The sequence below is a fragment of the Ursus arctos genome, unplaced genomic scaffold (assembly GCF_023065955.2).
Source record: "Ursus arctos isolate Adak ecotype North America unplaced genomic scaffold, UrsArc2.0 scaffold_7, whole genome shotgun sequence".
NCBI lineage: Eukaryota > Metazoa > Chordata > Mammalia > Carnivora > Ursidae > Ursus > Ursus arctos.
The window spans coordinates 43,940,676-43,967,475 of record NW_026623089.1 but is presented as its reverse complement, the minus strand read 5'-3'; the positions used below and the strand labels follow the sequence as shown (position 1 = coordinate 43,967,475).

The 26,800-nt window shown below is 39.1% G+C and overlaps 1 protein-coding gene across 1 annotated transcript; it reads left to right on the top strand.

Annotated features, from left to right (window-relative positions):
- Positions 1-4,177: 4,177 nt before the first annotated feature.
- On the top strand, positions 4,178-26,800 carry NRG3 (neuregulin 3). Its single transcript, XM_048219024.2, has 4 exons — positions 4,178-4,365; positions 4,629-4,743; positions 15,765-15,892; positions 26,141-26,800. The coding sequence occupies exons 1-4, from the start codon at positions 4,178-4,180 to the stop codon at positions 26,721-26,723; spliced, it is 1,014 nt and encodes a 337-aa protein (XP_048074981.1). The 3' UTR covers positions 26,724-26,800.

Here is a 26,800-nt window from a genome sequence, read left to right as displayed (position 1 = left end):
TAAGCAACAGTCACCCACATATGCAGACAAGAGTACTTTACTCAGAGTCTGAAACTCGAGAATAGTCTCAATCTTCCCACTGAGAAGCTGTGGGAATATGGGCACGTGGTTTGACCATCCCAAGTGGTGGCTCAAAGTACAGAGTATTCAGCCAAATGGGCTGGGTTCAAATTCAGCTCCACCACGTCCTAGCAATGGGACTCTGGAAAAATTATTTAACTTCTCTGTGCCTCAGTTTCTTCATATATTAAGTGAGGATAGGTTAATGCCTCATCACACAGAATTATCGTGAAGAATAAGTGAGTCGATATATGGAAAACAGTTAAAATGTGCTTGGCACATAGTAGGTGTTCTTTCAAAAGTTAACTATTTTTTTATTATTATTTACAAAGTAGAAATAAAAATCTTTACATTCGGGTCTAATGGTAACAATAAATGAGCTGTTTCTAAATTGTAGAAGAGGAAATATACTCGTGGAATATATGCAGGCCATGCCATTAAGCCACACATGTTTGGAAATGTAAATGTAACAAATAGAGATGTAACTTTGCTGCTATGTTATATGTGGCTGCTAGGTCCAAGCTTCAAATTTTTCCACTGGCTACTTCAGAGCATTTCTAATCCTTTACAGCTGAGCACTAAGGCTTAGGGAACCTCTTGCCTCCCTGGGGGCCAGGATGATGCATTATGCTTCTGTCTGACTTTGGCGCACCATTGGGTGTGAATCCCGGGATGTTGATGGATAAAACCAGCTTCTCTCCAGATTAGAAGTTATCTAATGCGGTTGCTCGGTTGAAAACAAAGGAAGGATTTTCTTTGTTAACTGAGTTTTCCAGCTTTAACAAATGACAAATATAGATGTTGGGAATGAATGAACCCCCAAAATATGAATAGAATAAACTGATGCAACTAGTTATGTGTTTGTTTATTTAAACCTGCAGGAAACAAGCTAAACAAATTCAAGAGCAGCTGAAAGAACCGCAAAATGGTAAAAACTACAGCCTCAAAGCATCCAGCACAGTGGCAAAGGCAGAGAACTTGGTGAAAAATCATGTCCAGCTGCAAAGTGTAAGTTACCCGTCTATACTTCTCTTCCCCCAGCCCACCTCAGTGCTTCCAGTTCGGAGGGGATGGGCATCTTGGGATCAGACTTGTCTTTTTTTTTTTTTTTTCAGTACTTTGTAGATTTTTCCTTAAATCATCTTGCAGTTCTGTGTGTGTGCAGATGTACAGGTTGAAACAGAGAAAAATTAAATCTCAGCTTTTGATTACAATCTGCAGTATAAATTAATCTCTGGAAGCAAAAAAAGCTTCCCTTGTTTGTACTATAATAACTTATTACCTTCTTACTCTGTGTCGGAAATTGTGCTGGGCACCAGGGATGCAATGTTCCCTACCTGATGGGAACTTACCTGTGGTAAGAGATACAGACACCAGACCCAGAGGGGGTATGTGGGTTGAGATGGTTGACATTGCGATAGATTGGAGAGGAAACCAAAGGGAGGTGGATGGGTGAAAGGTTCATCAGCTAGTCAAAGAGCAAAGGAAAAGAGAAAAACAGAAAAAAAGAAGAAAGAAAGAAAGAAAGAAAGAAAGAAAGAAAGAAAGAAAGAAAGAAAGAAAGCCATGGAATCCTGAGAATGTGTATTATATTCAAGCAACTTCAAGGTAAGGGGTTTGAGAGATGTCAAAGTTACAGTCAGTATGTCCTAATACCAGACCTTAAATAGATAGCAGAACTTGAAACACGAGCTCTTTGAATCCTACATTCTTTCTACAGTTGTTTTAATTATTTCTGAGATATATTGCAAAACACTTAATTAAAGACAAGCAAATATCATCCAAGACATCCTGAAATATTCCTCCCAGGGTAGAAATTCTTTGCCCCCATAGAAGATGGCACTTCCAGATTCTGAGACACAGAAGGAAGGAACAAAGGCCGTGGTATAAACCTAGTATTTGAGTAGAATAGGCAATCACCCAGGACATATTCATGCCCCTCCAAATGCATAAATCACTGGGAATTTGTACATCATTTGTGATTCTAAAAAATCATTACCCAGAAAGTCACCATTTGCTATGCATAACAGATGTACTTAGATGTTTAGTGTGGAATTCATAAATCAGAATCGCTTCCCAGCAAAGTTTTGTTAAACTTGTAATCATAGTTATGTGGGGACTGTTCTTTTCTGTAACAGAAGGGATGCTTTTGCTAATGATTTCTGAGAATTATCTCACCACCCTAACACAAATGCAGTGATGGGGGGTTTCAATTCCTTAGCAACTGGACCTGCCGACGATAAACAAGCCACTAGTTAAGATAGTGAGGACGGATGTTAATCAGTAATGTATTATTGCATTATGGAAGAAGGTCCAGCATGAACTGAACTCATCTTCAATTTGTACAGAGGTGACTGGTTGTTTTCAAGAGAGAATGAGGGAATAGGGAGAGGAGTCAGCGGGGGCGTGACGAGTCAGGGAAATGAAAAATGAAAGAGTTGGTCAGTGTACTAGTCAGCTGCGTCTGTTAGCTGGCAACGAGGATTTTCGGAGTTTAGGATTCTGTGCTTCCACAGAGACGGGGAGACAGAGGTCCTATCCTTCCTAATTACAGTTCGAAGAGTTGGCTTTCAGGTCCTTGAGAAAGAAACTCCTGAGTTGTAGGAGATAAATCTACATCTCAAAATGACAAAGGGCAGCTTACATTTATAAGCCTTTTTCAAGTAATTGCTCCAAGAAAGGCAGGTCAGGGGCCTTTCCTCCGGTGTAGGGGTTGCAACACTTGAAAGATTTGGGGGCACATTGGGTTTTCTTTTCTTTTTCTTTCCCTCTCCTCCCCTCTCCGGCTCACCCATACCCACATTTTGTATGTGAGCCAGGGAAGCAGAGGGTGGGCTCAACTGGATCATTCGCACAGGGCCCAAGATAAGATGTGGGAAAGTGTCTTTTTATATTCTTCCTTTTGGGATAAAGAGAGTATATATAGGATTTTTTTTTCCTCTGAGTTGGTGTGTGGTCAGCTAGGACAATACATTTCAAGGGATCATCAGTTTTAGGCTGGGCTGGGAGTTCAGGCAGAGAATCAATAGGAAAGGAAGGCTCGTAAGGACCGTGAAGAAGGAGAGCGAGGTGCATTGGGGAGACACGTGTAGGCTTGACATAGCACCGTACACTTTGCCTGCCTGGGCCCAAGGGACCGCCTGAGCGGGTCTCTTTAACCAGACTAGACTGGAGTAAATAAGTTGCTTTCCCAGAGGCACATATCAATTTAAGTGCTAGAAAGCAATGTGGATCGCTACCAGCTTTGTTATACCTTTGTCAACATTTCTTTTGCTAATTTAATAGGAGAACATGGTACTTCTTTAAATTTACATTTAACTATTTGACTATGTAGTATAATCTCAGCCCATATATTTCTAGTCAGATGTTCAGTCTGGTGAGTTATGTCCCTGTTCATACTCTCGCTCCTACTTTTGTTATAAGACTCAAGTAACAATTGGACTGTAGTTTTTCATGTTGTAGATTATGGGAGGAAATAGTAATGGAGAATATATATCACTAATGCATTGGAAAGGAACAGAAACTTTTAAGAGCATTTGCTCTCTTTCCATTTTATGCTGAAGATATGCAAGGAGAAGTATAGAGACCATCCAGGCAGCTGGAAGCCAGGTAGCCCTGGTCTGAGGGCAAGCAGTAATCTGAGGTGGGGCTCAAATTTTCTGCTTGAATATTGGAAAAAGCAAATGTATTGAAAAAAATTTAGCAAATTAGGGGGTTTTTTTGTAGGTCTCTATTTTATTTTCTTCCTGCAAGATCTGTAAGGAAATACCGACGTCAGTGTTAAAAGCAAACAATGATAAATGAAATTGCGATCATCGTAATAGCAAACATCATAGACTGAGTACATACACAGAATCATGCTAAATGATATAAATACATCGCCTCATTTCGTCCTAACAGCAACGACTTAATTTACACCCCCTGTGTGCAGAAGAGGGAAATGGGACTCAAAGCCTGAGAAAGTTTATCTCTGACAGACTGCCTGTTGAGTAGCAGAAAGGCAGACATGGCTTTATAACTCAGTGGTTCAACAGGGGGCAGTGTTGCCCCAGAGAACTTTTGGCAAAGTGTTATAACTTGAGAGGCATCTATGAGCAGAGGGCAGAAGGGCTGATACATGTTCCACAGTGTACAGGATAGCCCTCCTCCCTCCAACGGAAAATTATCCTACCCAAATATCAAAAGTAGTGAGGACATCCAGAGTCCAAGCTCCAGTTGCATAGAGCATCCATTAGGAAATTCTGAATGCCCAGCGCAGGTGTTCCATCATTATTTCTACTACGCAGAGGATGATGGGTTATCCAGGTACACTCGAATCCTTGGGAGGGAAAACTTCCTGCTCGGACACCGTATCAGGCAAATCTGTCTTTATTTTATCTGGAAGCCCAGGTTAACTACTTGGAATTCTTCGCAAATTGCAGTGTTTAACAAATGAATTGTCTGCATCTGGCATTCCCTTAAGTTCATTAAACATTCATGGGGAAGGGTTTCACTTTACAGTCATTTAACAAGATGTGAAACACCTAGTCCAGTGAAGCAACATGATACTCTGGAAACACTTGACTCAGAGGCTGCCGAACTAGCCCTGGCAGTTCCGTAGAAGCATCTAGCGCCTTACCGTCATCTGCAGGTGAAGCATTTGTGACTCGGAGAGATGAACTGACCTCATGTACTGTGTCCTGGGTGAGAGAGGGAGCTGGAGCTAGCATTATAACCTCCATACTGAGTGACACTTCTCAGCCTGGTTCAGGGAGCAGAATGACAAGTCATTAAAAGAAAGATGAACCCTTCTCTCTTAAAATCAAGAGAATATATACCTAAGTGAAAAATAAGGGAATAAAATTATACACTCCTTCCCACCCTTTTTTCAAGAACCCTTTCAGGAAAGATAGGTTTATGGGAGTAACATTCAATGAGGAAGAATTGGCAGATAATATTTGCACGCATTAGGAGAGTCCTAAGAATTTAATCCTAACACAGCCTGGTTAATTGGTAGAGAGAGGAATCCATTTATTCCGTAATACTTACTGAACACTTCTCTGTGCCGGGCACTGTATGAAGAGCTTACAAAGTACAAACAGGAGAGATGGAACGTGACCTCCTGGGGCTCACAGGCTCTTGATAGAAACAAGCGTTGTAATAGTATACAGCAGTTGTTCTCTAATGTAGATACGTGAAGTCACAGAGCTATCAGAGAATGGAAAAGGACATCCATGGTTGTCTGGGGGAGAACTGAATCCTGCCCAAAGTAGGTGACCTACCACGAACTGAGTCTTGGGAGTGGGTTGAAGTTCGTCAGATAGCTGTCAGGGGATTGGTCAGAAGAGGTAATTTCTTTATAGCGTGAATCAATGTTAACTTTAAATAGTTCTAGTTTAAAACTTGATCTCTTGTTGTATAGAGCAAATTCTCACTTACTGATTCACTATAGATGCATACCTTCATCTATTCAAATATATATTAAATATTTAGTAAGGACCAGGCACTGCATTAAGGACCAGGGATATAATGATGACCCAAAATGACAGTGTCCTTACTTTCAAGGAGCTTACTGATTACTGTAGGTGATAGATAATTCCACAAACGAATCTGCCAAGGCCTCCGGTCAATAGTGAACAGTCCTGTTAGAGCTTCTAGAAGGCAGGTCTGGGAGCTGAGCTGGCAATATAAGAAAGGCAAAGAGCTCTCAGAAGAGGGAATGATGGCATGTGCTCAGTCCCCCTGGCTGAGAGGGGCATATGGTTGAGGTGAGAAGGTGGGTCATATGGGGTGGGAGTGAGGGGAAGTGCTTGCTGTAACCCGTGTGTAGAAAGGGTACCTTTGTTCCATGGAAATGGGTTGACGTTTGACTGCAATCAGTATCGTTCTTCCTGCTGGGGATATGGTACAAAGTTCCTAACAGCAAGAGCAGTCAAATTGTTTTTAATTACTTGCATCAGAAATCACGCTTTAAAATATACCATAACCACTCATTTTCACCATGCTCTGGGCTCCTAAGTCAGACTTCCAGTAAAGAACATTTGACACAGACATAGAGGAGCTGGGAGCAATGCAGAGAGACAGACATTTAAAACCCTTTAAAAATATCCTCCTTCCTGCCTTTATTGCCTGGGGTTGCAGACCAGGTGATTATCAGCTCTGTCATCATTGCTTTCCAACACAGACACACTTCCATTTAACCTTCTGACTCCGGCGGCGTGCCTCGGGCAGACCTGGAAACAATGTCGCTGCTCTCCTTCCAACATGAGCCTGCTTCATTTGACATGTCTGTTGATTTCAGTGCACCATCAGCACTGTGTTAGGAGCAAGGCAGGTGATGGTGTAAACAACAGTGGAGGTCCTCAGCACCCAGGAGCACCCACAAGATGGGCTTTTGGGAAGGCCACTCACTGGGATGAGTGCTTCCCCAAGAAATAACAGTACTGAGCAGGGCCTCTGTGGGTGTTTAAAAGGAAATCAACTTAGCTCATGTTGAAAGGACCAGTGAATGGACCGTGGCCTCTCCTTATTAGGTATTAAAGTGACATTTTGTACATTATACCGAATGAGGTATTAATAAAACAGGTACACACGCAGAAAGTCAAGATCTGTATGAATGCAAGGAAAGAACATGGAGTCAACTACCATACTTGTGACCGTGCACAGAAATGTTACTGGAAAGGGCCAGACGGGCAGCTTTACTGGAGATATTATCTCATGGATAAAATTATGCAGACCGGAACCCCTCCCACGGATGGAAGTGTCTAAATTTTGGAAGGAACCGTAAGAAATGCTTTCAGCATAAAGCATAAAAATGTCCAAAGGCTATAACCGTGGTCAGTTAAGCTACCTTTAAGGAGATTTGTTGCCGACTGTTTGCTGAGTGGATTCTGCACCTTGAGGGCCTATAGCCCTATAGTCTAAATTCCTCTTTTCCTCCTCCTCGTCTCTTCCTTCTTCTTCTTCTCCTTCTTCTGCTTCTTTTTTAGGGTATGTATCTTTTGCTTTAAAAAAATATATATTTTTTTTATTTTTTAAAGTAGACTTTGTTTTTTAAGGCATTTTTAGATTTACAGAACAGTTGCAAAAATAATACAGTGAGTTCCCCTATACACTCTACTCATTTTCCTGCTAGCATCGTATATTAACAAGGTACATTTGTTAAAATTAATGAACCCCTAGTGATGCCTTGTTACTAACTCAAATCCAGAGTTTATTCAGGTATCCTCAGTGTGTACCTAATTGTTTCTGTCCCAGGATTCCATCCAGGATACCACATTACATTTGGTTGTCGTATATCCTCTTGGCTGTGACAGTTTGTCAGATTTTCCTTGTCTTAGCGGCTCTGACAGTTTTTAGGAGTTGTGGTCAAGTATTGTGTAGGTGCTCCACTACTGGAATTAGTTTGATGTCTTTCTCATGATTCGATCGGAGTAATGAATGGGGTTTGGGGAGAAAGAGAACCGAGATAAAGTGCCAAATCATCACTCATCAAAAGTGCACATTATCAATATGATTTAACACTGTTGATGATTACTTTGTCACCTGACGTAGTAATTGCTAGGAGTCTCCACGGTGATCTCACTCTTCCCTTCCTTTCTATAGAGCTCTCTTTGGAAGGAAGTGACTCTGTGTAGCCCGCACTTGAGGAATGGGGAGTTATGCTCCCCCTTTGTAAAGGCAGAGTATCTGCATAAGTTATTTGGAATGCTACTGCAAAGAGTTGATCTCTTGTTCCTCACTTACTTATTAATTTCATCATTGATCTAAGAGTATGAATTCATGGATTCTTATTTTATACTTCAAGTTATAATTCAATAAATAATTTTTCTTATTTTATATCAACTTCATTCAGCTGTGGCCATTGGTAGCTCTCTCAGTTGGTCCCTGTGTCATTTTGACATACTTCGTCAGTTCAGTACAGGTTTTCTGGAGGTTTCTATTGAGTGTGTCCTTGTTTCCAGGCCCTCTCAGCAGACAAATCAAAGATGTATCTGCTTCTGTGCAGTACTTTTGCCTTTAGTCTGCAGATTTCACTCGATTCCAAAGTTACTTAGGACAGCATGCCCCCTAGTCCCCACCTCCCACTAACGTTTTCATATATTTATAATTCAGTTTCCTTTAGCAGAGTTTGTATGCCTTCCTGGAATCTCCAGATCTCCGAAATGATACTTATTTTGTTAATAGGTAGGTTTCTTTAATAGATACAGGGTGATTAAGTTTACCTATTTCCTTTTGCATGAATTTTGATCACATGTCTTTCAATAAATGGGTCCATTTCAACTAATATATCAAATTTGAAGGCATACAGTTATTCATAATGTCCTTTATTAACCATTTTCTGTCCATGGGAGTAGTAGTGATGGCCTCTTTCACTTCTGTTATTGATAATCTTTTCTCTCTTTTTTTTTTCTATTCTGGGTTAGCCTGACCAGAGATTTATCAATGTTATTGATCATTTCAAAGCATCAACTTTGCTTTTGTTGGTTTTCTCTATTTTCCTGTTTTCAATTTTATTATTTCTCTAATTTTTATTATTTCTCTTCTGCTTGTTTCAGGTTTAAATTACTCTTCTTTTTTGTATTTTCCTAAGGTGGAAATTCAGATGACTGATTTTAGATATTTCTTCTTTTCAAATATAGGATCTTAATGTTGTAAATTTATCTCTAATCACTGCTTTAATTACCTAACACAAATTTGATAAGTTGTATTTTCATTTTCATTTAGTTAAAAATATTTTAAAATTTCTCGTTTCTTTTCCTTGACCTTTCTGTTACTTAAAAGTATGTTGTTTACTTTCCAAATAGTTTTAGATTTTCCAACTATCTTTTTCTTATTGATTTCTAGTCTAATTTCAAATATGGTCTGAGAATATACTATTTATGATTTCTATCTCCTAAAAATTTCTTCAGTAGAGCATGAGACTCTTAATCTCAGGGTTGTGAGTTTGAGCCCCACACTGGGTGTAGAGGTTACTAAAAAAATTAAAAATCTTTTTAAAACATTTCTAAGATGTATTTTATGGCCAAGAATGTGATTTATCTTGATGAATGTTCTATGTGAGCTCAAAAAAAAAAAAAAAAACAGTGAAGATTACCGCTCTAGAAGAAGTATTTTATGAATATCAATTAGATGCAGTTATTTGAAAGTGCTATGTGGATCAACTATATCCTCAATGATACCCTGACTGCTGAATCTGTCAATTACTAATAGACGGGTGTTGAACACTCCAAGTATAATAGTGGATTTTTCTATTTCTCCTTGAGGTCTATCAGTTTCTGCCTTCTGTATTTTGAGGCTATGTTGCTAGGCGTATAAATGTTAAGCCCTGTTTTATCTTCTTGGAGAATTGGCCCCTTATCATTAGGTAAATGATACTTTTTAAATCATTCTTTGTCCCTAAAATTTTTCCTTGTTCTGAAGTCTCCTTTGTCTGAAATGATTATACCTACTCCAGCTTTCTTTTGATCAGTGTTAGCATGATATATTTTTACCTCCTCTATTACTTTTATTCTAACTCTGTCTTTATATTTAAAGTGGGTTTCTTGTAGACAAGGTATAGTTGGGTTTTTTCCTCATACATGCTGATAATCTCTGTTTTTTAATTGGTGTATTTAGACCATTCATATATAAAGTGACTAATGATATAGTTCAATTAATATCTTCTGTATTTATAACCATTTTCAGTTCTTTGCACCTGTTCTTTGTTTCTTTTGTTATTTTCTATTTCTTCCTTCTCTGATTTTAATTATTTAGTATGATTCCATTTTTTCTCCTCTTCTAACATATCAATTATACTTCTTTTTATCATTTTTTAGTGGTTACCCAAGATTTTATAATATATATTTACAACTAATTGAAGTCCACTTTCAAATACCTGGTTAGTCCAGGTATTTTATAACTGGGTATTCCCAATTCTTTTCTCCTGTTCTTTATAAAATTGCTGCCAATCATTTAATTTGTGTATATACTATATCGACAATACATAATTATTTTGAACAGTTTTTTCAACTTGATCTATTAATAATAAGAAAAATAAAATATTTTAATTTACTTTTACTTATTACTTCTTTGGCATTTTTCCATCTTTGGGTAGATCTGAGTTTCTAACCTATAACATTTTGTTTCTCCTTGAAGAGCTTCTCTTAAAATTTCTTGCAGGACAGGTCTGCTGGTGATGAATTTCCTGTTTTTAGTTTGTTGGTTGGTCTAAGAAAGTCTTTATTTCTCCTTTCTTTTTGAAGGATAATTTAACCAGAGATATATTTTCAGTTTGGTGTTTATTTCTTTTAACACTTTAAGTATTTCATTCCTGTCTTTTCTTGTCTGGTTAGAATTCCAGTGTATTTGTTAATCTTTTTCTTCTAAAAGCAGTTTTTTTTTATTTTCTTTGGTTTTGATTTCAGCATTTTATTTTATTTTGCTATTTTTTTTTTTCCTTTTTAAAAAAATACAGTTTGAATGTGATATGCTGTGATGTAGATTTTTTTGGTATTTATCCTTTATGGTGTGTTTTTTTAAAATATTTTTTTATTATGTTATGTTAGTCATCATACGGTATATCCTTAGTTTTTGATGTAGTGTTCCATGATTCATTATTTGTGTATAACACCCAGTGCACCATGCAATATGTGTCCTCCTTAATACCCATCACTGGCCTATCCCAATCCCCCACCCCCCCTTCCCTCTGAAGCCTTCAGTTTGTTTCCCAGTGTCCATAGTCTCTCATGGTTCATTCCCCCTTCTGTTTACCCCCCCTTCATTCTTCCCTCCCTTCTCCTACCGATCTTCCTGCTATTTCTTATGTTCCATAAATGAGTGAAACCATATGATAATTGTCTTTCTCTGCTTAACTTATTTCACTTAGCACAATCTCCTCCAGTCCCATCCATGTTGCTGCAAATGTTGGGTAATTGTTCTTTCTAATGGCTGAGTAATATTCCATTGTATATATGGACCACATCTTAATCCAGTCATCTGTTGAAGGGGATCTTGGCTCCTTCCACAATTTAGCTATTGTGGACAATGCTGCTATGAACATTGGGGTGCATATGGCCTTTCTCTTCACTACATCTGTATCTTTGGGGTAAATACCCAGTAGTGCAATGGCTGGATCATAGGGTAGCTCAACTTTTATCTCTTTAAGGGACCTCCACACTGTTTTCCAAAGTGGCTGTACCAACTTGCATTCCCACCAACAGTGTAACAGGGATCCCCTTTCTCCACACCCTCTCCAACATTTGTTGTTTCCTGCCTTGTCCATTTTTGCCATTCTAACTGGTGTAAGGTTAGGTATCTCAGTGTGGTTTTGATTTGAGTTTCCCTGATGGCTAATGATTTTGAATATTTTTTCATGTGTCTGTTAGCCATTTGTATGGTGTTTTGATATTCTGTGACCTTCCTGTATCTATGGTTTGGTGTCTGTCCATAATTTTGAAAAGTTCTCAGTCACTATTACTTCCGATATTTATCCTGCTCCATTTTCTTTCTTTTCCTTCAGTGATTCCAATTATGCATATGTTATACCATTTGAAATTGTTCAACAGTTTTTCAATTTTATCATTCATTTTTTCCTTTCTTTTTTCTCTTCTTTTTTTTTTTTAAATACTGTTTTTGTTTTGTGTTTCATGTCAGGATGTTTCTATTGATTAATACTCAAGTTCCCTGATTCTTTCCTTGGTTGTGTCCAATCTAATCATGAGCCTATCAAGTGCATTCATCATTTATATTACAGTATTTTTTATATCTAGATTTACTTTTGAGTATTTCTTAGAGTTTCCATCTCTCTACTTACACTACCCATCTGTTCTTACATGCTGCCTACCTTTCCCTTTACAGCCCTAAGCATAGTTATCGTGCTTATTTTAAATTCCATGTCTGATCATCCCAACTTTTCTGTGGTATCTGAGTCAAGTTGTGGTGCTTATTTTGCATATATATATATATATATATATATAGAGAGAGAGAGAGAGAGAGAGAGAGTATGCCTTATAATTCTTTGTTAAAAGGTAGACATGATACATTGGGTAATCCTGAGGTAAACAGATATTTAGTGTAGGTTTTATGTTAATCTGGTTAGCAGTGGGTTTCATTTAATGTTTGCTGTAGCTGTAGATGCCAAGTGCTTTAAAATCCACTAGTGTCTTTTATTTTGTCTCTGTTTGTGTCTTTGGGTTCTCCTGAGAACTCCAACCAACCCTGGATAGGAATACAGCAACTTAAACCTGAATCTCATGTTAAATGTGGCCACTGAAATGAAAATGATTCTCATAAAGTCTGTGTGAGAGAGGAAAAATCCAAAATAATAAATTTTGAAAATAAATTTGTGTTAATTGACCAAAATAGTACAATTGAAAGCAACTGTATAACAACAATGCAATCATTTGAAAGAAAAGATTTAGAACATTGTATCTATTATAGATACTATGAATAGGAAGAACAAATCAGAGGTTGATTCTGTTCAAAACTTTCATCCAGGATTTTGAACAAAGCCTTTTAACTTTCAGGATCAAAAGTCTTATTCAAAGCAAAGGCTATATGCACCTCATATGTTTATTGCAGCATTATTTACAATAACTAAATTATGGAAGCAGCCCAAGCATCCACTGATAGATGAATGGATAAAGAAGATATGGGAGATTATATATATATATATATATATATATATAGAGAGAGAGAGAGAGAGAGAGAGAGAGAGAGATACCCACAAAACAGATATATCTATATATACTCACACATACAGAAATATTATTCAGTCATAAAACAGAATAAACTCTTGCCATTTTCAACAACATGGATGGAGTTAGAGAGTATAATGCTAAGTGAAATAAGTCAGAGGAAGACAAATACCATATGATTTCACTCATATGTGGAATTTAAGAAACAAAACAAGTTAACAAAGAAAAAAAGAGACAAACCAAAAAACAGACTCTTCATTATGGAGAACAAAGAGATGGTTACTAAAGGGGAGGTGGGTAAGGGGATCGGTGAAACAGGTGATGGAAATTAAGAGCACACTTATCTTTTTTTTTTTTTAAAGATTTTATTTATTTGAGATAGAGCAAGATTGAGAGAGAGAGCACAAGCAGGGGGAGCAGCAGGCAAAGGGAGAAGCAAGCTCTCCACTGAGCAGGGAGCCTGACTCAGGGCACAATCCCAGGACTCCAGGATCATGACCTGAGCTGAAAGCAGACGCTTAACCAACTGAACCATTCAGGTGCCCCGAGCACACTTATCTTGATGCATGGAACTGTTGGATCACTATATTGCATACCCGAAACTAATATAACACTGTATTTTAACTACACTAGAATTAAAATAAATTAAAAATAAAAACTGACTGGTATCCCTCACCCCCAAAAAAAGCAGAGACTCGGAACTAATGGCCCCAACACATAATTAGGCTGTTTGACATACATTGCTAAAAAAAAAAAAAAAAAAAAAAAAAAAAGAATGACTTGCTGACTTTTAATGATTCAGTGATTTCTCTAGAAAATCTAGATGCTCCAGAAACACTTGGCTGATGTTGCCCCCATAGACATCTGCAGGAGCAGAGACTTATCGCCTCCCATTTACCACAGATGTCTCCAGATCATCTCACGTGTTTCTGTAGCTGAACATTCCAGGCATCCAAGCTTGTCTTCTAAACCAATTTATTAGAAATTGGTATTAAAAAACAAACAAACAAACCCCTACTCGGTCTTTTATAGAAGCTGAAGATCAGATGGAAAGTCAGAATGTTGAGTTATATTACAGTTACATGTCTACTTGATGCACTTTTCTAAACCAATGGATGGTTTGTAATAATTAACTTTAATTGGTCAATAAAAAAGCACACATGGAAGTATTTACATCATTTTTTATATCTTTGTAATTTTGGATTATTGAAAATAGCCACCTTTTCCAAATTATCTCCATATCTTCTTTTTTGTGTGTCAGTTTACTCCATTTTGCAAAATGTCTGACCTGCTTCTCGGAGTCCATTTTGTAGAATTAAGATTGTGTTTCATACTGTATGGTGACTAACATAATATAATAAAAAAGTATTATTATAAAAAAAAATATTGTGTTTCAAGACATTTGATTATTATGCCCCTATGTGGTTTATTTTGGAAGTACTTAAGAAGAAAACAGTAGAGATTGCAATCTTCAGGTTAGTTACATCACCTTGACATTTTTGCCTAATCTCAATAGCCCGTATTCACTGATACACTTTCCCCCAAGGATAACATCCAGTTAATACTTTATTTTTTTCATCTGCATCCTGTGTTGCTGCATGGGAAACACACAGACACACAAACACACACACAAAAATGTATACGTACATGTACATACAATATATATGTGTGTGTATATGTATACATATATGTATATACACATATATACACTTGTAATATATGTATTATCTATTTACTGCATTTTCCTTATTTATGCAAATGGATTTATATTATGCATACTTTTTCGTACCTTGATTTTATTCTTTTTGATGGTTGTGTAGTTTTTATGTGTGAATATTTCTATTGTGTCCAGTTGTTTTTGTTTTATATTTATTTTGTTTCGTTATTAAAAATTGTACCACTGGCATACTCTAGTGATGATATTATTTTGAATTTTTACAATCATATTAATGATGTAAAGTCCTAAAAGTAACATTCTGGATCAAAGAGTGTATATTTAACATTTTGGAACACATTGGCAATTTGTACCCCCAGTATATTAGCACCAACTCTAATTTTCTTGAATCTGTACCTTTGCTAAATCTTGAAATTTAATTTTCTCTATTCTGATTTGTATCCCTTTACAGTGAATGCAGTTGTACACCTTTTCATATACATATTGCATATTTGTCTTCATTCTTTGGTAAAATTCTTGTTCATGCATTAGATATGAATATCCAGATTTCAAAATTTTCTCTGGAATGGTTAGCATTCTAAATTTGTCATTTCTCAGGGTAGTTTTTATCTAGAGTTTCTAGAAGAGAAACCTGCTACCCTTGCTGCCTGTTCAAGAGCTGTGTGTCCCAGGAGTATCAAAGTTAACAACTTGCGGCCTGTTTAAGATGCCATGTGATATTTCCCTTGGGGCAAAGTTTTTCTTAATGTGTCAACTCTATAGGTTTTCACAAAGGCTCCTGAGCCTTATAAGATATCATAGTCAAAGGTGAAACCAAGGCTTACTACCTATAAAAACGGAAAAGCTCACAAATTTCTCTTATTAAACCCAGTAATTGCTTGGCAAAGGCTGAAGGAGAGGAATGGTGGAGAGTCGAGGGCAGGTACTCTGAATTAATATCCTTGTAATTCTGAGAATGTTCTGAGGTTCATTCAATCACTATTTATCGAATCCCTACTATTTGTAATCCAGCTACTAATTAATTTTTGTGTATATAAAATGTATATTGAATAAAAAATACTTATGTTTTTGCCTGTCAGGCACAGTGTGCCATGGGTGTAGACTGAAATGAGGAGACATATTTAAAATTCTCAAGTGAAGAACCCTCCTGGATGGACCTTATCTAAGCAGAGAGAGTTTGGGGGAAGGACAAAGACCATACTCAGTGTGGGAGAAATGGGATGCCACTGATGTCTCTATCATTCTCCTGATCAGGTGCCCAGTGGACAAATTCCTGGCAAGTTCAGTAATTTCTCAATATCTAGCTAAGTGTTATAGGCCCTCCTCTCCTAATTTGTCCTCCAGCTCATCTCTGTGCATGTGGTTTCCCACAGTATTCAAAGGCGGAAAGGCATCCTGTGACTGCATTGGAGAAAATGATGGAGTCAAGTTTTGCCGGCCCCCAGTCATTCCCAGAGGTCCCTTCTCCTGACAGAGGAAGCCAGTCTGTCAAACACCACAGGTACAGGTAGCTACTCATGGTGGGGATGGGCACGTTCACACTCCGTCTAACGTTGGGCAACACATGCCAACGAATGGCAGCCTGATTCAGGAGAGATGATTGCTCTTGCTTCCCCTGTAGCTCTCCATGGAGTGGATGCACAAGCCGCTCACAGCACGTAAACCAAAGCTAACGGCAGGCAGCCATGCCCCTGTAAGAAGCCTGAAGGAACTATTCACAACACCCATCAAAGCTGCAGACACAGACCAGTGAATGAAACAATTGCATTCTGAAAAACTATTAAGAACATGATTTTGCCTAGCCTGCCTTAGCACCGTCTGCAAATTTAATGACTAATTCTTCCCTAGGCAGCTGATGTGACACGCTCCAGGTCTTCCAACATGGTTCTCACACAGAGAAAACTTTCCAGGGGGAGGAAGCTTGGCAGGTCTTCTCCTTGGGTTTATGAGATCTGCTACCAGTGGGGTGGCACTCTTCTGCAAGCTGACCATAGAAATTGGTTCTTTGGGGGAGAAAGCCAAAAATAAGGTTATCTTATAAATGTCATAACATTCTGAGGCCAAGCAAGGTTTTCAGCATCCTCTAGTCACGTGCTGCATTTCACATAAAAAAATCTGAAACTCCGAAAATGCAGTCTTTGTTCTAAACCAAGTGCCAAAGTTTGGGACTGATGGCTGTGTGTACGTGCCTCTGAACGTAATAGCCTCAGTCTTTGTGGAAGCTGTGCAGTGATTTAAGCATCCTTTTCTTAGTGAGAAGTACAGTATTTTAAAATTAAATATATATATGTGTATATATATATGAAAAGATTAAAATTTCAAAAAAGGAGAAGGTACAAAATAAGAGTTGTCATTTATCATGGTGAGCATCAAGTATTGCACAGAATTGCAGAATCATTATGTTGTATCTCTGAAAGGAATATAACATTACTTACCAAAAAAAACCTTAAAAAAGCCACCAGTTGTCCCCAACAATGACAGATAAATATTGTTGACCCTTGTTTTTCACATACCTAGGCAATGTTTTGAAAACCTCCATGACAGAAACATGCATTATACAAGGAAACTATCTTCTTCCTTGACTCTCAATGAGTCCCCTAAAAAAGGATTTTCTTGATGCTGGCCCCATTTACTGGGAGGTTTTCAGTCTCTCTGTATACTAATCCTCATTATGGGATAGTGATTTTTTTTCTCTCATTATATGTGAGTAGAGACTGAGATACCAAAATTTTGCAAAAAAGTTTTTTTTAATGGTTTAAATATTTTCAACTTGGAATTGAGATATATTTGGCTGTTGGATTATTGCTTCAGTTATTAACTACAAGTTTGGGGTTATATCAGTTGAGGCATTTACAGATATTTCCCTGTTAAAAGAGCATTTTAGTTCACTGGATCTAATGGAAGTTTTTTAATTAGGTAAATAAGTCCAAAATTAGCAGCCTTTTATAAGATGGATATTTGCTCCAAAACAACATTTTCTCCTGCTGATTATAACACGTTGAAGTGGTGTCCCATCCAGTCAAGTAAAATAATTATGTATAATATTACTCTAGGACTGTATTATGCCATCAATGTTTTAAAGTTGAAATAAAAAAGAATTACAGTTTCTAAGATAGCTGAGCTGCAAATACCCTACCCTATTCCTTGTTCGTTGACATATACCCCCCTCTTAAACTTGGCTTCTGCTATGTTTCTAGGACCACTCACAAATTAAATAAGGATGTCTTTAAGAGATTTTCCTTTTTGTTTGGTTCAGCGACATTGCAGTATTTGTTGGCATACATTGTGTCCTGATAGATAGGCAAGGGTTGATTTATAAAGCACTCTTCGAACTTTGTAAATTATAGTTTAATATATCATAGCTTTTGTTTTGTAAAACATGCAGTAGACTTAAACGTTTTCATGATTGATAACCAGGTCGCTGATTTATCTATCCTGCAAACTGCTCCATAAGTTCCCGAATGCCACTGGGTTAGAAGGCTTGAATAGTTGATTGATCAATAGGTGTAGAACTGTTTTTGAAGATGGGTCACTAGTTCATACTGGAAGACTTTGTTGTTGTGACAGTTTGGCTAGCTATGAATAATTAATTTCTTTTTCGTGCACTGCAAACATGACTTATTTGGATAACTCATTATAACAAAGCTATTAATTCAAAGCCATTATTTCTCATGTTTAGTTCAAAGGGAAAACAATCCTCTTGCTTTTTAAAGAAAAATCTATTATGTTATGTCATACCTATTATATTACACTTTAGCAATATAACTCTTTTATGGACAGCACATATGGGAGGTTTTTAGAGTGAAATAAGATCAGGGTTTTAGCCTTCGAGTTGAGTTGTCAGGTGTGGAGGAGGAGTCAGGGGAACTCATTGCACTGAGCCCCTACTCCCTGCCAGGCTCCATGAATAATTCTCTCTTTTAGCCCCACAGCAGTCCTATGAAGATACTGCAGCACCATGCTAATACCTCACTTTGGCACCTCTCCTACCCATATTTAGTTTTTACCTTTTTCTGCCTTGCCCTGTGCACTGAAAGAGCAGCAGGCTCTCTTGTCTGCTGTCAATACAAAGCACAGGAAGGAGGTGGAAGGATGGGAGGAGACTGAAGTCCTGGCCTTTCTGTGCCCTCCCTCCCTGCTCGCCTCAGCTACGTCCCTCGTCCCTCTTCCTGCGGCCACAGTGCCTGCCAGGTAGTCTTCTCCTTACAACTCGCCTTCTCTCTCCATTCTGGTAGTTTCCCTTGCCCTCGTCCCTTCAGTTACAGGGACAGTAACAGCTTTCTGTGGTTACTTGTCCCGACATAGAGTAGTACCCCATGTTGGCTTTTTTTTTTCCCTTCAAACACTGAAGACACCTTTGTAAATAGTGAAATCTCCCCCAATGACCCAAGTTAGAGTATCATCTCTTTCTCTTCAGGATTGTGACTGGTAGATATACTTACCCCATTGTCATGTGCTAGCAATATACAGACCTGAGACACAACCCCAGATGCAGCGAATTCTAGCACCAAAGCCTGAATACCCCACAGACTCCGTAAGAGCTTCTGGATAATACAGATAGAGGCTAGAAGGGAGGGGAAAAAATAGCTATTAGAACTCTTTAAACTTGTGGCCTTAGTGACCTAACGAGAGGTCCTATGTTGTCGACATACAAGAAATACTTTGATAAAGAATGAAGGTATACGATGTTACAAGGTATGACCTATTGTTTGCACAAACTCAAAAAGTTAATGTTGGCTTGAAGAAGGTAAATTTTGATCATTCACTTTGCCAAAAATATGGCAGTGTCTACTGGCACTCAAATCTCAGGTTCTCGAACTCTGATCTTAAATAATATTTGAGATGTTTTCTTTTGTATCTATTAAGTAGAAATAACAGTAATATTGCTGGAAGGGGGGAAAGTTCCAGAACTCCAAATAATGTAGTGACATGGGTAAAATTACTTTGGGAGACTGGTCCCTTTAGAGCTTGATAGGCTTGCTGAAATTTTGAAAATGTTTTTCATCTTTCTCTATGTGGCTTTGTTGGTATTTTTAGAGATAAATGAGAATACAGCAAAAGACTCTAACTTCACTTGTTATCCGAACACCGCAGAACATGTTTGACCACATAAACTGGCATCAGATGGAATGTCTACATAGGAACAGAGATCTCCTTACCAGTTTCCCATGGCTGTAGGGTACATTCAGTGGGCTGAAGATGGAAATGGGTATGGGATAGGTAACAAGTCAAATTAGCAATTGATATAAAGAGTCTAGCTCTTTTGCTCGGCATGATCTGTGTAGGAATCTCAACGTCACCTAAGATATATCCCATTTATGCCTTTTGCCCTGTGATGGCATCTGAAAACACATGGTTATTTGGGTATTTGGATGTATGAGCCAAGGAAAATATATAATCAGACGTTTATTAAAAGCAAATTCAAAAGAAAACCAATTTAGTTTCTCAATATTGATGAAAATTTGAGGTAGTGAACTGGGAATTTAGCACATATGTTAAGCAGAGGATGCCAACTCAAATGAGGTTTATTTATTCTACCACTAATACAAGTGAACTTTTCCCCGTGAATCCCTTCGGAGTTCCTGTGTTTAGTTTTTGTCAGTGTCTAATAACAAAGCCATTTTTATTTTTATTAGAGAGATAGCTACTGTATCCTGGATAATGAGGGTGGCTGAGAACGAGGAGCTTGAGAATTCCTTAAGCCCACCTCTTATCTTTGGCTGGAAAGCTGCTATTGTTTTAGTACATTGTGCTCCAGACTAGAAAGCCAGAAACATGGGAACTTCTCTTTGTCTCAGTTCCTACAAGGGTAAATGGATTCAATGACTTCCGGTCTCCTCCTAGCAGATATTCTACAGTCATGGATGGAAAGCCTAATCTAGAATTGGAGTACCTGGAGTGAAAAGGCAGTGTTTGGGAAGTTGGAGCAGCCACATGAAAGGTTCTTGCTAGGATCAATCTGTTGGTTTTCTTTCATCCCAGCAGGAATCTCTCCTCTTGCTGCAGCCCAGGGCAAAGGAGTGGTATGCTCCATAGGAATGCCTTCAGGAGAACACCCCCCTCGCCCCGAAGTAGGCTGGGTGGCATCGTGGGACCAGCATATCAGCAACTTGAGGAATCAAGGATCCCAGACCAGGATATGATACCTTGTCAAGGGTAGGTCTTAAAAGCAATGGAATTTAGGGAGGGTATCATGAATGCTCAAACTTTAAATTGAGTTATTATATTCCTTGGGGTTTTCTTCATTGATTTTTGTCATTAATAGTCTATGAATGCTTACTTCTATCTTTGTTCCACAAAAGATAAACTAAAAAGAATAGGTACAATGAAAATAGATATTGGGGAAATGTGAGACAGAAAAATAACACTAGGGAGCAAGTAAGTGCGTAGCTATCTAGGCGGTATATTATATAGTTGCTAAAACAACCGGGGATTTGTTTTTGATTTAAAAGAAAAAGAGAGATTTCTTAGGAGGACTAATGTGTTCCCTCATTCTTAGGTTTGAAAAACAATTACTCAATTCTCTGATCAATACCCTCGACAGTCACCTGTAATGTATATAAATTTATACATAGTATCTACTTCTGTCCAGAGTGTTCTTGAACGTGTCTCAGTCAATACTGACAGCATATTGTCAAAGTACAACTTGCTAAACTCAGATTTCTAGGTTCATTTGTGGTGTAGGTGTGGAAAGATGGGCTTGGACACCAGGGCTGCTGTTCATTCTTGCAGTGCAAAGGTGCCCTTTCCTCCAGTGGACGCAGACCCTCATAGGGCTCATGGCATGGAGTGGAGTAGGGTGAGCCTGCATTCACCTAATTGGCATAAATCGCCCAATCAAACATGGTAGCCCTTCCTTAAACTGACTGGAGTTTGCATCTCATCTTGAAAAAATTTTATCTTCTGAAGTTTTCTCATGTATAAATTGGGCAAAATAATGCCACCTTCCTAAGGGTTGTTGGGCAGATTTTAAAAAATTACACGTGTAAAGGGCTTGGACCTGACACATAGTAAGCAGAGAAGTAGTCTAGCATTTCTTGTCACGGGAACTGTTAGAGAACTATTAATTTCAAGAGCAATGCAATCAGGGTTTATTCCAGAAATGTCAGGAATCCATTTCCTCACTCAAGCCAGGTTCTTGTTACATCTGGTTTTTATCACTGTGGATAAAGCAGGCCAGGTTTCTATGTTGCTTTGGCCTGGATGATCTTTCCAGACTGTCTGTATCAAACTGAGGGCCACAGCAGGTAGGAGACATCTATCACAGAGCCTTACCTTTTCCTTTTCTTCTTGGCAAGATACACATACAGCAATGCCCTGTCTGACAAAACTCAGCAACAGATTTCTTCAGAAAGACATTTGTAATTTTGAAGCAATTCCAAACGGACTGTAAAATACCTTTGGTACAGATCTGGGGTGACAGTTTGCAAATTCAGCATAACAGCCACGTTGTCCAAAATGTATAATGCAAGTCAAGAAGCAGTTTGCATTTCTCTTTGCCTTGTATCAAAAAGAGGCTTGCATTTAGCCCCTCATTATAATTAATCATGTTTCATAATTACTTTTCTTCTTGAATCACTAAGCACAGATAGTGATTCTTAAATCACTAAAAGTGTCTGTTACTTAGGAATATGTATATGGGTGAGAATGAGTGAGGGGAAATCAAGTTCAGAGATTTTGTGGGTGGGGAGAGAACCCAGCCCATGCTGTCTTTCTTTTCATTGGGCACTTTATGGCTCTCACCCCATATGTCCCAGGTATAAGGATGCTCTGAGCCTGTGCCACGCATAGGCTTGAACCCTCCCTACACAAATCTTCAGGGGCTCAGATTTCCACGCATGTTCAAGCACTGCTTTTTCTTTCACCTCCTGGAAGACTTACACTTCTTGTCTGCATAGTAGTAGTTTTGTTTTGGTTCAATCATCATTGGGTTTGGATTATTCTCTGCAGCTGGCTGGCCACGTGTATTTTCCTGTGTGTGATATGCCCCTGATGTTGATAAATGGTGACTCGAAGTCACTGTGCGCTCAGCACAATGAATCTCAGGGAGCAATCTCATTCTCAGTTCTTGAAAACAGCTATTTTCCACTCCTGGGGGACTGACCGTCTCTCCGGACTGGAAATGGGATTGGTAATAGAATTTCACAGCTAAAGGCCCTCTTCAAATCTGGCCCAAGCCCGGAGGGGGAGTGAATGAATTTACAAGAGCTATCAGCCATCTGCTGCTTGTTTATCAAGCGTGTGGGCGCTGTCTGCTAGTTAGGCTCCTGGTGGATGTGACTTCTCTCCTCGGCACTTACGTCAGCCCAGCTTGAACCCAGCACATATCTGAGGAAAGAATGAGATGGAGAGGAGATTCCTCAGGAGCGTCACCCCTGACCGATAGACCTGGGACAAGGGTGGCAATGGCTTCCAGAGCTCTGAACTAGGGTTTGTCAGGCAAACCAAACTGATGTATTCATATGCCAGGACAGAAAGGAATGGAATCACAGAAGTAGATGGCCACCTCCAAAGTAGAAGGGTTCCAAACCGCACAGAATACTACCTCACTCAGCTAGCAACTTCACAGACCTAAGTGATCCTTCACGAATTTAAAAAATGAGCACACTAAGGATAGCAGAGTTTAAATGGCCAACCTAGGGTGGCATAGCCATGTAAAAGGACTGAGATTGAGGGGCGCCTGGGTGGCACAGAGGTTAAGCGTCTGCCTTCGGCTCAGGGCGTGATCCTGGCGTTACGGGATCGAGCCCCACGTCAGGCTCTTCCGCTATGAGCCTGCTTCTTCCTCTCCCACTCCCCCTGCTTGTGTTCCCTCTCTCGCTGGCTGTCTCTCTCTGTCCAATAAATAAATAAAATCTTTAAAAAAAAAAAAAAAAAAAGGACTGAGATTGAATACTGGCCTTTCTGACTAAATGAACCACTAAACCAGGAAAGAAATGTGAAGAAAATCACATTCATGGATGGTGATGTGTAAATGGAATAGCTACGTGGATGGCTCCAGAGGGAAAAACAGATTTCTTCAAGTTAGCCAGTTGATTTCAATGCCACACGCACCAGGACCTGAGGCTTGGAGTCCCCTGTAGAAACGCAGATTCCTTGACCCGACCGCTGAGTCCCCGGGAACCAAACCAAGTGACTAACTGTTGGAACTTCTCCTTCATCCTTTAAAAGGATGCCTTGACTCCCCTAGTGACAAATAAAATGCACATGTGATTTCTGGAGGAAGGACAGCTCAAACTGGTACTTTAAAGTCGCTGAATGACAAGCTATGGGTCAAACTTGTGAAAGAGTAAGTGAATCTTAAGGGACACAGAACTCCGAGTTGTCTTCTAATCCAGAACCACATTAGAAATTTAGCTCTCACTTAAACTTCTGGAGAGTGGTCTATAGCTTCTACTCAAATACCAGTGCTGGGACCCTCATAGCAACTCTGAGAAGGAAGAGAGGTCTCTGGTTAAATAGCCCAGAGGCATTACTTCAATTAGTCCCCAGAGGAATCCCCCTAGGTCAGTATTCCCACATGTCGCAGAGCTTGTCATAGCACTGGGACTTAAAATCATGTCAGATATAAAACGAAATCACATTTTTGGAGAGTTCTAATTGTTCGAAGTCATCTCCATGTGATGGTAACATTCTAGATTTCAGTTTTTGCCAGCCATGTGCCCCATTCCTGACTTGCAAGGTGACACATAAGCTAACTGCAATTCCTCTTTCTCACCCAGTCCGTTATTCAGAAGACTGCCCCAAGTTTGGTTTGAATTGCCTTTGATTACATCGTCGTCATGCCAATGTAGTATTGAGGTTACAATTTACCAAGTCCTCTGAGATATTTATGCCTTTACCCAGCAGTTTTACAAGGAATGTTTAGATGCTGACATAAGAATTTGCACCTGTCACCATCACATTTCAACCTGTTAGATTCTACCCACTGATACACCCAGAAGATACCTATGCGGAATACAGTTTTATCCCAATTACATTTCTTGGCTTTGTGCCATTGGTGAATGTGATAAGCAACATCGTCTCTCTTTATGCATATCAGTGATGCTAACAGGATGACATATGCCCCTTTTTTTCTTGTTGCAATTAAGTCATTGATCAGAAACTTTAGGGTCAGATTTTCAACCATGTAACACCTAAGTGAAAGTCAGTGTAAGATCCCCCAGGGAATTTCCTTGTACATGACTATACAATTAGACTGTAATTGTAAAAAGATTATACATCCCTAAAAAGGTGTTGTAGTGCACCTTAGGATGCCCACTCATTTCTGGCTTTGATAAGAAGAATTACAGTCAGACAATTTGGGATTAACTTGTTCCTCTGCTGCTTACCAAAGGTATAATTTGAGGGAAGTCACTTGAGTGCCCCTTAATCTAGTTTATTCATCCATTGCATGGTAATAATAATAAATAAGCTACGGGTTTTTAAAATTTTAAATGAGGTAATTAGACATAAGCATGCTTTTAAAAAACATTTTGCAAATGTCAGCTGTTATGATGTTTGAAATGGACATTAACTGGGATATAAAGGGAGCACTTACCTTGAAGATTTGTTCATGTATTCATGCATCCACTTGATCAGGATTTATTGATTGCCAACTCTGTACTAGGCATAGTAAGACAGGATGGAGATATAAAGACACCTAAGTTGGATCCTCATCTTTTCTGTCTGATGGAAAGACAGACCTAAATTTCTCTGATTGTGTCCTTACAATAAAGACTTCTATTTAGTATGCAAGACACTTCATTGCAATTATTCTTTCCACTTATAAACATGATCGTTATTTACATCATAATGCAAGACAAGGGGAATAAGACCTATTATATGGAAGGTGGCTATGTTTAGATTATGCTTAAATTTGGTGTTTCATTTAACATTTAAATTAAGGACAAATAACTGAGAGAATAGAGACTACTGTTCAGGACCCCAAACCACATTTTCTGTGAATCCACAACATACCTGCCCCATCTCTGGCACTGGAAAATTCACCAGCTCTGAACAGGCAGTAAGAGGGCTAGCCAGATCCTGGCATATTCAAATGACCTGGAATGGTACCTTGGCATTCTTGACAAGCTACTGCCGTGCACCAGCGAACTACCTTACGTGGCTGCAGAAACCATGTGAGGAAAGTTGCCATATTGGTAGAGGCCCAATGGAGCTCACTTCATGTTCATCCCCGGCGAGGAGCTGTACGCCTCCATTCCCATTTGTAGGCTCAGCAATCTGGCTGGCAGTGAGGCAGTTTCTTCAGAGAAGAGAGCCAATGAAATTTGGATTTGGTTCCCCCAAAGTCAGTGTGAAGCAGAAACACTCAGGACGATAGCACCTTGATGCTTCATGTTGGGCTTTCTGATCACCCCCAACTAGTGTGGCCACGAGTCTACAGACTAAACCCGGGCTGAGAGGGTGGTCACATGGATGGAGTGGAGTAATGCCATTATGGGTTTCCTGTTTGTCACTACGGAAAGGCCACACTTACCTGCTCAATCCCCATTTACTTTGTATTCTAGGATAGAGGTCAGGAAGACTATACCCCACCTGCCTATACAGCTGTGGTGTGTTGAAAGATCCCTGGACTTCAAGTAAGAAGATCTGGGTTTGAGTCTCAGTCTGTCACTTATTTTCTGTGTGACCTTGGGCAAGTCACTTCACCTCTCTGAGCTTCAGTTTACTTCTCTGTTTAACTGGGAGCATATTATCCGTCTCATGGGGTTGCTGTGAGAATTCAGTGAGATGGTGCATGTGGAAGTGCTTTGTTGACTGAATATTGCTCTAAGGAGGCACAGCAGAAAGCAGAATATGTCACACCGTGTTTCTTTTTCAGGTATTCCTCCACTGGTTTAAAAACCCAACAAAATGCATCCATAAATATGCAACTGCCTTCAAGAGAGACAAATTCCTATTTTAATAGCTTGGATCAAAAAGACCTGATGGGCTATTCATCCACGCGGGCCAGTTCCGTGCCCATCATCCCTTCAGTGGGTCTAGAGGAAACCTGCATGCAAATGCCAGGGATTTCTGAAGTCAAAAGCATCAAATGGTACAAAAACTCCTACTCTGCTGATATTGTCAATGTGAGTATCCCAGTCAGCGATTGTCTTATAGCAGAACAACAAGAAGTGAAAATATTGCTAGAAACTGTCCAGGAGCAGATCCGAATTCTGACCGATGCCAGGCGGTCAGAGGACTACGAACTGGCCAGCGTAGAAACCGAGGACAGTGCAAGTGAAAACACAGCCTTTCTCCCCCTGAGCCCCACGGCCAAATCAGAACGAGAGGCACAATTTGTCTTAAGAAATGAAATACAAAGAGACTCCGCATTGACCAAGTGACTTGAGATGGAGGGAATCTGTGCATTCTATGCTTTGCTCAACAGGAAAAAGAGAGGAAATTAAACACAAATTATTTA